The sequence below is a fragment of the Myxocyprinus asiaticus genome, chromosome 11 (assembly GCF_019703515.2).
Source record: "Myxocyprinus asiaticus isolate MX2 ecotype Aquarium Trade chromosome 11, UBuf_Myxa_2, whole genome shotgun sequence".
NCBI lineage: Eukaryota > Metazoa > Chordata > Actinopteri > Cypriniformes > Catostomidae > Myxocyprinus > Myxocyprinus asiaticus.
Window position 1 is genome coordinate 11,043,106 of NC_059354.1, and position 11,178 is coordinate 11,054,283.

Genomic DNA, 11,178 nt, shown 5'->3' on the forward strand with positions numbered 1-11,178 from the left:
AACTTACCTGCTAATGCCTGCCTCTACTCAGGATGAGACTGGCTCAACCCGGAGATTGTAGAACCTCGCAAAGGTGTTGGGTGCTGCCACACTCCTGGTAGAGTGGGCTCGTAACCCTGCAGGGGGTGGCACGTCCTGAGCCTGATGTGCCATCGTGATGTCATCAATGACCCAGTGGGCGATCCTCTGTTTGGAGACAGCGCTTCCTTTCCGCTGTCCACCAAAGCAGACAAAGAGCTGCTCAGAGCTTCTAAAGCTCTGCGTGCGATCCAAATAGATGCGTAAAGTTTGCACTGGACACAGTAACGCCAAGGCTGGGTCTACCTCCTCCTGAGGCAGCGCTTGCAGGTTCACCACCTGATCCCTAAAAGGGGTCATGGGAACCTTGGGCACATAGCCCGGTTGGGGTCTCAGGATCACGTGAGAGTAACCCGGTCCGAACTCCAGGCACGATTCACTGACAGAGAACGCCTGCAGTTCCCCTACCCTCTTGATGGAAGTGAGCGCAGTCAAGAGGGCAGTCTTCAAAGAGAGTGCCTTAAGCTCAGCTGACTCCAAGGGCTCAAAGGGAGCGGTCTAGAGGGATTCAACCTCCTAGTGCCTCTCAGGAACCTGATGATCAAGTCGTGTTTCCCCAAATACTTACCATCTACTGCATCATGATGCGCCGAAATAGCGGCTACATACACCTTCAAGGTGGTGGGGGACAGCTGCCTCTCCAGCCTCTCCTGCAGGAAGGAAAGCACTAATCCGACTGCAAATGTCTGGGGGTCTTCACATTGGGAAGAACACCACTTAGCGAACAGATGCCACTTCAAGGCATACAGGCCCTCGTATCGGGAGCCCTAGCCTGAGTGATCGTGTCTACCACCGTGGGTGGTAGGCCACTTAGGACTTCCGTGTCCCATCCAGGGGCCAGACGTGGAGATTCCAGAGGTCTGGTCGTGGGTGCCAGATGGTGCCCGGAATTCGCCGGGGGGGGGGGGGGTCTGTCGCGAGGACCGTGAGATCCGAGAACCACGTCTGGGTGGGCCAGTAGGGTGCTACTAGGATGACCTGCTCCTCGTCCTTCCTGACCTCACACAGGGTCTGTGCAAGTAGGCTCACTGGGGGAAGCGCGTATTTGCGTAGTCCAGGGGGCCAGCTGTGTGCCAGCTCATCTATACTGAGGGGTGCCTCGGTCAGGGTGTACCAGAGCGGGCAGTGGGAGGATCCCGGGAAGCAAACAGGTCTGCGAATCCACTCCAAATCAGCTGGACCACCTGAGGGTGGAGTCTCCACTCTCCCCTGAGGGTAACCTGACATGACAGTGCGTCCGCTGGATGTGAGTGGCTCATAGAGACTTGAGGTGCTGCTGACTCCAGAGGAGGAGATGGTGGGCGAGCTGTGACATGCAGTGGGAGCGTAGACCGCCTTGGTGGTTGATATACGCTACTGATGCTGTGTTGTCCGTCCGGACCAACACGTGCTTGCCCTGGATCAATGGCCGAAACCTCTAGGCAGTTGATGTGCCAGCGTAGCTGCGTGCCAGTCTAGGAGCCGGCGCTGTGTGCCCGATGCATACGGCACCCCAGCCTGTCTTGGAGGTGTCTGTTGTAACCATGACACGCCTGGAGACCTGCTCTAGGGGAACCCCTACACATAGAAATGCAAGGTCGGTCCACAGGCTGAAGAGGCGGCGACAGATCGGCGTGATGGCCACGCAATGTGTCCCACGGTGCCATGCCCATCTCGGGACTCGAGTCTGAAGCCAGTGCTGAAGTGGTCTCATATGCATCAGCCCGAGCGGTGTGGCCGCAACTGAGGATGCCATATGCCCCAGGAGCCTCTGAAAAGTTTCAGTGGAACCGCTGTTCTCCGTCTGAATGCCTTCAGACAGTTAAGCACCGACTGTGCACGCTCGTTCGTGAGGCGCGCTGTCATCGAGACTGAGTCCAACTCCAGACCGAGAAAAGAGATGCTCTGAACCGGGGAGAGCTTGCTCTTTTCCCAGTTGACCCGAAGCCCCAGTCGGCTAAGGTGCCGGAGCACGAGGTCCCTGTGTGCACAGCAACTCTCGAGCGTGAGCCAGGATTAGCCAGTCGTCGATATAGTTGAGGATGCGGACGCCCACTTCCCTTAGCGGGGCAAGGGCAGCCTCTGCGACATTCGTGAAGACGCGAGGGGACAAGGACAGGCCGAAGGGGAGAACCTTGTACTGGTACGCCTTGCCTATGAAGGCAAACCGCAGGAAGGGTCTGTGTCGAGGTAAGACCAAGACGTGAAAGTACGTGTCCTTCAGGTCTACTGCCGCGAACCAATCTTGATGCTGGACGCTCACTAGAATGCGTTTTTGCATCAGCATCTTGAACGGGAGTCTGTGCAAAGCCCGGTTCAGTACTCGCAGGTCCTGGATTGGTCACAACCCACTGCCTTTCTTCGGTACAATGAAGTAAGGGCTGTAGAACCCTTTCTTCATCTCGGCTGGAGGGACAGGCTCTATCGCGCCCTTGTGCAGAAGGGTAGCGATCTCCGCACACAAGGTTGTGGCGTTCTCGCCCTTCACCAAGGTGAAGTGGACGCCGCTGAACCTGGGCGGGCGCCTGGCGAACTGAATCGCGTAGCCGAGTTGGACGGTCTGGGTCAGCCATCGCGATGGGTTGGAAAGCGTGAGCCATGCGCCCAAACTCCGGGCAAGGGGGACGAAGGGAATGATCATGTTGGACGTACCGGTGGGTGGGGCGGAGCGGTGGGGCAGAGCTCGAGGTGCCACATCGAGGGGACTCAGGCCCCGTGGCCTTGCTGAGTCCAGGAACATCGAAGCACTTACCTGGCTCCTGCTGCCCACCATAAGATTGGTCGAGGAGGGGGGAGGAGGAATCTCTTCCCCGTAGTCCACTGGAACCAATCCCATGTGGGCGTGTTTGTGCCACAGCAGGGTGCACAGGGGCGGGGGGTCCGCTGCTGGAGTGCCATACCTGCCAAAATGGGACGGTGGACGCAATGAGGACATGACTCATCCACGAACAATGTTTCAGCATGGGCAGTGCCCAGACATGTAAGACAGCGATTGTGGCCGTCAGAAGCGGAGAGATAACGACCACAACCAGGAATAACACACAAACGGAAAGGCATCTTTAAAAAGACGCGTCTTTAAAAAGACGTTCGTGTGTGCCGCTCTTTCAGAAAGAAAATATACTCTTTTAGAATATACTCTTTTAAATGTTCTGCCAAAGCGCCCATGGGCGTTCTCTGCAAACCACAGATGCAGAGGGGGAGAAGCCGCTGAAATGCTCCGTAAGATCCAGCAGAGAGAAGTGAATGAACTCGGCGGATGAATTCAGCTCAATGAATAGAACCGCTCGGCTCCGAAGAAAAAATCTGAATGAGTGGTTGCATACAAGCTCCTTTTATACCCGTATGTCTGGGGGAGTGGCATGTAAATTCCACTCGCCATTTCTCATTTTTCAAAAAAGCAGAGGTGTTTGGGGCTCCCAAGAGTGACCCCTAGTGTCACTACATCGACACAACGTCGAGTGAGTGACAGATAGGGAATCGTTGTTACATTTAACTTTTACCAAAGCATGAAAATGCAAAATAAAATAAGCAATGCATCATAAATACAACATTTAAACCAATCTGAATGGTGTGCGGCCCAATAAAATAGTTAATAGTCCAATGCTCAGCTTCAAACAATGTTTTATTAAGGATACAAACATGTTAATTACCCTCACTTTACATTCACTCCACTAAATGAATTATTTGGATGTAAAACCTGGTGAGCAAACTATGTGAAGTCTTAATTTTTAACCAGGCACATTTGTATTGGACAGTGTCTGTGACAACCACTGACCACTTGAATTGCATTAACCTCTATATGCAAGAACTCAGCACAAATTTGTAAGTGTCTTAAATTAAGTATTGACATAAACTTTAAAAATTTTCTACATCTTTTACAAGAAAATACATCACGGTACTTTTTTGACACACTTTGCATTGTAGCTCTTGTTTCTTGCTTACGGAACCAGTCAACAACTACAATACTTGTGTAAGTGGACAAAATGGCAAACAAGGCACAAGAGGTAAGTTATCTTTGAAATAAATGGTTTAAATAAATACATTGTTTTTCCACTACATGTCTGAATAGTTATTTTGTGTATCTGTGCATGTTGTACTTTGTCCTTTAGCATGCTGTGATCAATATGAAATCTGTGCAGGAGATTGCTAAGCAGTTAGGCTTTGAGTGGACCATTCTGGCATTTGAACTTGGATTCAGCAGGAATGAAGTCAGACAGTTTCATGCCACATCCAAAGAAAAGAGGGTTCAGATACAGAGAATGCTGGAATCATGGTGCCTAAAATTAATCTAATACAGTGTTAACCAGATAACTATTATTTTATGTTGTTAATGTGTTGTATTACATGATGCAAGAGTGTTTATGCCATTGAATGTCATTGTGCCAGTTCAGTAAAAGTAAGGAAACGTCTCGGTTACATATGTAACCTCGGTTCCCTGAGACGAAGGGAACGAGACAATGCATTCTGCTAATGCATAAGGGGAGTGTCCTTCCACACGAACTAGTTAAAACCTTTCTACAATAACGCCAATATTCTAATATTGGCTATGGTGTTTGAGCCTTGCCCTTTTAGGCATGAAGCTGTCCGCTATAAAAGCAGGCACGCAAACACCATTCCTCATAATTTTCTAACTGAGGGACAAAAAGCGCATCGCTCGCACCTCAAAGAACTCTTGAGTCTTGTAGTGCGGCCAAAATTCGCAATGTCTTGTTCCCTTCGTCTCAGGGTACTGAGGTTACGTACGTAACCGAGATGTTCCCTTATGACTCAGTACACTTGACATTGCATTCTGATAATGCATATGGGGAACAAAATCCCATCACGCCGCACTACACGACATAACCTCCCAGAGAGGAAACATGATGCCACGGTCTCGTGGGATGGCGACCGACATGAGTATGCCGCAGTGAGTGACCCTCATGTTGGGCCAGGAGGGGAGCACACAGAATGGATATATGAACTATAGTCATATAGTATGAATTAACCCCTTCACGAACCCAGCCGGGAAGGACGTTTATTTATAATGAAAGTGCTTGTGACTATGGTAAATTACAATGACCTGAATGCAGGCGGTTGTGTAAAATGATGGGGAGCCCGTACTTAAAGGGAGGGGCATAAGTATATGTTTGGCAAACGAAATAGCAAGCGCTCTAAACAGAGAGGACTTGTGAAGAGAGAGATGTTACGTCTAGGTTGTAAAACCTTGCGAATGTGTTTTGAGAAGAGCATTCTGCTGCAAAACATGTCTTGTAAAGACACATTGTTCATCCATACCCAAGAGGAGGCCATGCCTCTAGCTGAGTGTGCTTTAACACCAATTGGGCAACTCTTACCCTGTGACTCGTAAGCCAGGGCAATCGCATCAACGATCCAGTGAGGTCTTTGCTTGGAGAAGGACATTCCATTTGTGCATCCTCCATAGCACACAAAGAGCTGATCAGACAGTCTGAACTGGCGGGTGCATTTAACGTATGTGTGTAGCACCCATACAGGGCATAACAAATGCAAGGATTGTTCCTCATCCTAATTAAATGGAGGAGGGAAGAAGGCTTGAAGGTGAACCACATGCGCTCTGAAGGGTGTGGTTAGAACCTTAGGCACATAGCCTTTTCTGGGTTTGACAGTGGCTTATGAAAGAACGGGTCCAAACTCCGATCAATTGATAGTGAATGTAAGTCACCGACCCGTTTTACTGAGGCCAGAGCCAGCAGTAGTGAGGCCCTGTGAGTGCTTTTTGGACCATAGTCATCAGAACGAAGGCGATTCATGAGAGAAGCGTCTTGGTACCAAAGTGGCATTCAACTGATCACAGAGTATAGTCAGGACATTACTGATGTAAAAAACAGCACCATCACTATTTGAAAAAAGTCATTTTTTATCAAATCTAGACAGGCCCTATTTCCAGCAGCAATCACTCTAACACCTTATCCTTGAGTAATCATGCTAATTGCTAATTTAGTGCTAGAAAATCACTTGCCATTATATCGAACACAGCTGAAAGCTATTTGGCTCGTTAAATGAATCTTAACGTTGTCTTTGTGTTTGTTTTTGAGTTGTCACAGTATGCAATAGACTGGCATGTCTTAAGGTCAATGTTAGGTCAAAAATGGCAACAAAAAAAAAGAAACAGCTTTCTCTAGAAACTCATCAGTCAATCATTGTTTTGAGGAATGAAGGCTATACAATGCTTAAAATTGCCAAAAAACTGAAGATTTCATACAAAGGTGTACACTACAGTCTTCAAAGACAAAGGACAACTGGCTCTAACAAGGACAGAAAGAGATGTGGAAGGCCAGATGTACAACTAAACAAGAGGATAAGTACATCAGAGTCTCTAGTTTGAGAAATAGAGAAATAATAATTCTTTATTATTTAGTCCAAGTCATCAATTTCAAAAACTTTTTTTAAATTAAATTTTAGTTTTATAATGAAATCAATTAATATGGTGGCACAATTGTATTTTTGTCTACAAAACTAATTTCAAACATTTAAGCATACGCCTTCAGATAAAACAAAATTTAAGATCATGAGAAACATTTCAGGCAAGTGTTTCAAAACTTTTGACCAGTAGTGTATATATATATATATATATAATATAACAATATACAATTGCTTATAAGGTTACACAACTCCTGCCGAAGCGCTGCGGGGAATCAGGATGCTGAAGCGGCCCCTTCACAAGTCAAGCGGCGAGGTGGAGTGATGTTTGGCAGAGCACTGCAGGGGAGCGGAGAGTCTTCTCGTTTCCGTGAAGATCCTGCCCGCTGACTCATGTAGTAGATGGCGAAGCAGTAGAGGGCTTCTAGACAAAAGATGAGTCGCCGTCTTGAAGAAAATTCTGAGGAATGGTGTTTACGCGCCTGCTTTAATAGCGGACAGCTTCGTGCCTAAAAGGGTGGGGCTCAAACACCATAGCCAATATTAGAATATTGTCGTTATTGTAGAGAGGTTTCAACTAGGTTGTGTGGAAGGACACTCCCCTTATGCATTAGCAGAATGCAATGTCAAATGTACTGAGTCTTAAAGGAACCAGAAATCCCAAGCCTCAAGCAGTTGACATACATTCTCACACTGTTATAGTCCTGCAGTTTCATAGGCATACAATTATAATAAGGTTAATTATAACTTACTGACAAAGCACATTATAAATTATTAACATATAGCCATGGAAATTGCAGCAAAATTGCTGAATTGGCTGTTGGTTGATTCTGAAACTGATTTTGAAAGAACCACTTCTGTTAATCAGCCAATCATCCGCAGTTATTGGCCAATGTCGATAATCTAAAAATGGCCAAATATTGGCCAATTAATTAATCGAACTGAATAATGTATTGGTCTGTCTTTATATTCACTTTGGTTGATTTGTGATGGTACTAAGACCTTTAAAAAAATGATACCCCGAACAATTTATGTTTTTTGATGGATAGGTATGAGCGCTCATGGGACAAACCAAACAAAACCAAGCTGCTGCAGGATTGTCTAGAGCAAGCAGGCCATCGTGACCTGGCTGAGAAACTGCGCTGCCTGCACTGGGGCCACCAGAAGCTCAGTGTTGCCAACTAGTTCAATGGAAAGTAGCTAAAGCCTGCTTGAAAAGTCACTAAATGTCGCTAGATGACGTCATACGCTAATTAGCATATTTGTGACGTCATCACGTATCATTTGCATTTTGCATAGTGTCCGCCCTTTACATGTGTTTGCTTCTCTGTGCTTACCATACATACTGTAATACCCTATTAATTCCCTATATCTATCAATCACTCAGAGAGAAAGTTAGAAGTGTCAGAAACTTTCTTATCTTTTCTCTCACACAGCGCTCAGCCAAAACAAACCACTATGTGCATAATTACAAAAATGCATTATTTTATTGTCTTAAGTGTCTGAATTCAGAGAGTTCAGAAACAGGAATGAACAACTGTCTAAAAATCTCTTGTGATTAAGTGCATGAAAAGAATACAAATAAACGGTCAAATTAAACTCTTTAAATTTAAAACAAAAGGGAGCAAACAATACAGATTTGTGATTGGTCCTTGACAACGCTGTTTGCACATGCGCAGCTCATTCACGTCTATGTCAGCTGCCGTGCGGTCAACTGATTGTGCTGCTCCATCTTCTCGCCTGCTTACCTCTCTCTCTGTCACTCTCACTGAACAGAGTAAACACAGAGAGACGTGTGCCTCCGAGTCTAGGCAGGAAAGCAAGACCACGCGCTCGCGGGGCAGTACTGGCAACTTTCTTCTATGGAAGGTAGCTAAGGTTTGTCCAAAAAGTCACTAGATTTGTCGCTAGGCGCTTTTTGGAATAAAATCACTAAAGAGGTCTGAAAAGTCGCTAAATCTAGTGACAAAGTCGCTAAGTTGGCAACACTGCAGAAGCTCTGCCGCAGAGTGGAACTGCCTTCTGCTTTCCCCTTCATCATTACAGTTCATAAGACCATTGACAACAAAGATGCCTTGAGCAGGGTAAATGTGATTAATCGCAGTTATAATTAAGACAGTTTGGCGAAGAAAATAATAAACGATAGAATTGGGTCCAAAAGTTTGAGAACAATAATGAAAATGCTTCTATTTTGCCTTCTTTTCTAATTACATTTTTTTTTTTTTTGTTTTGTTTTGGTACTACAAGTTATATTATCAGAATAACTATTTGAGGGAAAATTTAACTCACAAATATTGAAAATTTTTTGGTATTTGGTATATTCCCCTTTTGCTTTAATACAAGGTGGTATGGTCTCCATGGTCTATCCAGCATAATTTAAAAATGCTCCAATGAGATGAGAAATCTCACCTTTTATACAAAGAAGCAAACATGGTCAATGTCACAAATTTGCTTTACATCTGATTAGTGACCTAGAAACACTTTTTCTTTTACATAAAACATTTTAAAACTTTGTTTATGTCCAGGCTTAAATTAATAAAAATGAATACATCTGATTTTCAATTTGGTCTTTTTGGACACCACTACACTGTATGCACAGTACAATACTTTTTTTCTCAAAGAGACACCTCTCAAAACCATTCTTCCTGTCAAACTGATTAAATTCACTACTCTCGCTCATCAAAATTATAATAAATGGTACATAGTATATTCATATTGCATTTACTTATGTGGCAAGGTCATAATAATGTTTACCATTCCATGTAACCACTAGCTCCCAGTGTATTCAGGCCAAACAGCAGTGCTGCCTTATTGACCCTAATCCCCTTGAAAATCTGTTAAATCTCCTCAAATTTATTTTCCGAAGAAATTACGACTATTCAGTCCATTTCGACCCAACATTATTTTTAAAATGTTAATAAACCCTTCTGGAGCATTCTAACATATAATAATATACAGTATAATATAATATATACTAATATATGCTAATATATATATATATATATATATATATATATATATATATATATATATATATATATACATATATATATACACACAGTTGCAATCAAAATGATCCCCCCCCCACCCCCCCCCCCAAACATTAAGGATTTACAAAGGTAAGCTTTTCTGATGACCCAGAATTTTTGAACTTTACATCTATATCAGATGAGTGACACATTCAAAGTCATAGTGTGAATATATACCCTAATATTTCTAAAGAACAGGATTTTTTTTTAATACAGCCATGTCATAATTATTCAACCCCTATTGCATGTAGCTGTTTCTTAAATATGTAAGGCTACACAAGTAATTGTTTTAAAACAAAATTAAGTCATCAGTCTGCAGTGGCACTTATTTAAGTTCAGCATTGTTAGTGCAGTTAAAAATAAGCTGTCTCAAAAGCTAATAGAGGAGATTATTTCATTACACAAGAAAGGTCATGGCTAAAAATACATTTCCAAGGCTCTTCAATTTCCAATAGACAAAGTTGGCTGCACCATTCATACATTTTTTTAAATATGGTACAACAGGAACCTTCTTGGGGTGTGGAAGAAAGCAAAACTTCACCAAGGGAAATGTTGACTTGAATATTCAAGAAGTAATTAGGAAAGACCTGTGGAGTCCTGGAAGAAGGTTTTATAGATGTATGACACTAAACTGAAAATGAGTTTTAGACCCATGGGTCAGCAGTACGTCTGGAGTAAGATGAGAAGGTGATGACAAGAACGACACCATCCCCACAGTCAAGCATGGAGGTGGGTCAGTCCTGTTATGGGGGTGTTTTGCGGCTGCAGGAAACGGCTATCCTGATTATGTGACTGACACCATTGATTCTTTCAGGTATCAGGCCATTTTGGCATGAAAAATGTGATGCCTTCAGTGTGTAAATTGAAGCTCGGTGATCACTGGACTTTCCAGCAAGACAATAACACCAAGGATACATCCAAGTTGTCCAAAATCTGGTTCAGGGATAGGTCGTGGAATGTTCTTAAATGGCCCTTTCAGTTCATCATTAAAATCCCATTGCAAACCTTTGTTGGGATTTCAAGGAAGCAGTGGCATCACAGAAACCAAAGAATGTCAATGAGCTGGAAGCTTTTGCTCATGAGAAATGTGTAAAAATTCTAATAGAGAGGTGTCCGAAGCCTAAGAACACTTACCTGAAACATTTATTTGCTGTTGTTAAGGATAAAGGATGCTCCACAAATGATGGTCTTTGACTTGCGTGAAGTTGGCCCCCCACCCAACGCAAAACGTCGGCAAAATAGTCTCAATCGTTTGTTCTCCGTTTGCGCTGGTTTGTGCTGGTTTGTCCTGTAAACATTTTCGTTTGTGCTGCTTTGGTTTTTTAGATATTAAATAGAATATTTATAGGTCATTCTGAGGTCACTCAGCCCCCCCACATACTCCAAATTCACCCCAAATAGTCTTGTTTGTTTGTGCTGGTTTGTGCCGGTAAAAGTTTCGTTTGTGCTGCTTTGGTTTTTAAAGTATTAGACATTGAATTATAGGCAATGATGTCACCAGCCCCCCCGCATGCTCCAAATTCACCCAAAATAGGCTCAATCGTTTGCGCTTCGTTTGTGCTTTCAATTTTTAACGGACACAGCGGATCACAGGATGTGTGGAATGTAACACAAACTCCAAGGTAAGTGTTTTTACTTGTTGCTGTATGTAGTTATGTGAATAACAGTAGTAATATTAACATTGTCATAAATACAGGCACCATAATCTGTTTGC

At 44.1% G+C, this 11,178-nt stretch overlaps 1 protein-coding gene across 1 annotated transcript; it reads left to right on the forward strand.

Annotated features, from left to right (window-relative positions):
* The first annotated feature begins 3,763 nt into the window (after positions 1–3,763).
* On the forward strand, positions 3,764–8,990 carry LOC127447821 (p53-induced death domain-containing protein 1-like). The gene is made up of 4 exons (XM_051709898.1): positions 3,764–4,061; positions 4,167–4,330; positions 7,485–7,608; positions 8,433–8,990. Exons 1-4 carry the CDS (start codon positions 4,041–4,043, stop codon positions 8,547–8,549), a joined length of 426 nt encoding a protein of 141 aa, XP_051565858.1. The 5' UTR covers positions 3,764–4,040; the 3' UTR covers positions 8,550–8,990.
* The last annotated feature ends 2,188 nt before the right edge of the window (positions 8,991–11,178 follow it).

What these genes read in the sequence shown, in the direction of transcription:
- LOC127447821 (XM_051709898.1), top strand. Translation starts at nt 4,041, where the DNA reads ATGGCAAACAAGGCACAAGAG. An exon ending in TGGCAAACAAGGCACAAGAG is followed by an intron (nt 4,062 to 4,166) that starts GTAAGTTATCTT and finishes TTTGTCCTTTAG; the next exon opens with CATGCTGTGATCAATATGAA. An exon ending in CAGAGAATGCTGGAATCATG is followed by an intron (nt 4,331 to 7,484) that starts GTGCCTAAAATT and finishes TTTGATGGATAG; the next exon opens with GTATGAGCGCTCATGGGACA.